The sequence below is a fragment of the Octopus bimaculoides genome, chromosome 2 (genome assembly GCF_001194135.2).
Source record: "Octopus bimaculoides isolate UCB-OBI-ISO-001 chromosome 2, ASM119413v2, whole genome shotgun sequence".
NCBI classification, from domain to species: Eukaryota; Metazoa; Mollusca; class Cephalopoda; order Octopoda; family Octopodidae; genus Octopus; species Octopus bimaculoides.
In genome coordinates, this window is record NC_068982.1 from 34924528 (window position 1) to 34925339 (window position 812).

Consider the following 812-nt stretch of genomic DNA (forward strand, 5'->3'; position numbering starts at 1 on the left):
TATATATTGATATATATGATGTTGTTGATTGTAGACATTACACGAATTCGAAACAAAAATTATAAAGAGGTCCACTCAAATCAGTTGAACATTGCAGTTGATGTAAACAACTATTGTCCTCCCCTAAAAGTTGTTGGGCTTGAGCCAAAATTTAAAACCATTAATTACTTCAGGATATCCGTTGTAATATAATTTCATTCCTGGATTATTTCTCTTTCCAGACATCGAAACGAGATGGGATTCCTCGCTATGTTAGACATTAAGAGAAAATCTATCTTTTTAGCACTAAGTGACTGACGTATTGCGATATGAGAATGCACAGTTATAAGAATAGTGCAGTTAAATTATGAGAATAATACAGTTAAAATAAAATATAAATTATAAAACTTTATTTGGAGCAGTCAGATTAACAGTGCACTGTGTATTGGCCGATATTACTGTTACTATGACATCTTCGTCAATGTTTCTATTTTACATCTCAAACTAATGCTTATGTTATATACATTAAAATATGCGAAGTTAATTGATACTCTGTATATATAGTTTACTACTTGTTTTCTGACTTATGTTATATGCAAATGCTTGTTTTCTGCATTTCTATGGCTTATTTTAGTTTGTTGGTACGAAGTTTCATTTTTTTTGCGTTTGACGATGACCTTAGTTTTTGCTACAGAGCTTGGCTATTTCACTTGCATTTTCATAGTTGTACTTATTTAATATTTCCTTGTAGGACATCTTTCTGAGATGTGGCTTCTTTTGCTTTGTTCACTGATGAATGAAGTAGTAGTGAGTAGAAGATAGCTGAAGGAGAG

General features: G+C 31.5%; 1 protein-coding gene across 1 annotated transcript in view; it reads left to right on the top strand.

The window, feature by feature from the left end:
• LOC106879525 (uncharacterized) overlaps positions 1-263 on the top strand; it is a 9998-nt gene extending 9735 nt beyond the window's left edge. The window contains exon 3 of the mRNA XM_014929149.1: positions 222-263. Coding sequence (XP_014784635.1) covers positions 222-263 — 42 coding nt within the window. The remainder of the gene's footprint in view (positions 1-221) is intronic.
• Positions 264-812: the final 549 nt, after the last annotated feature.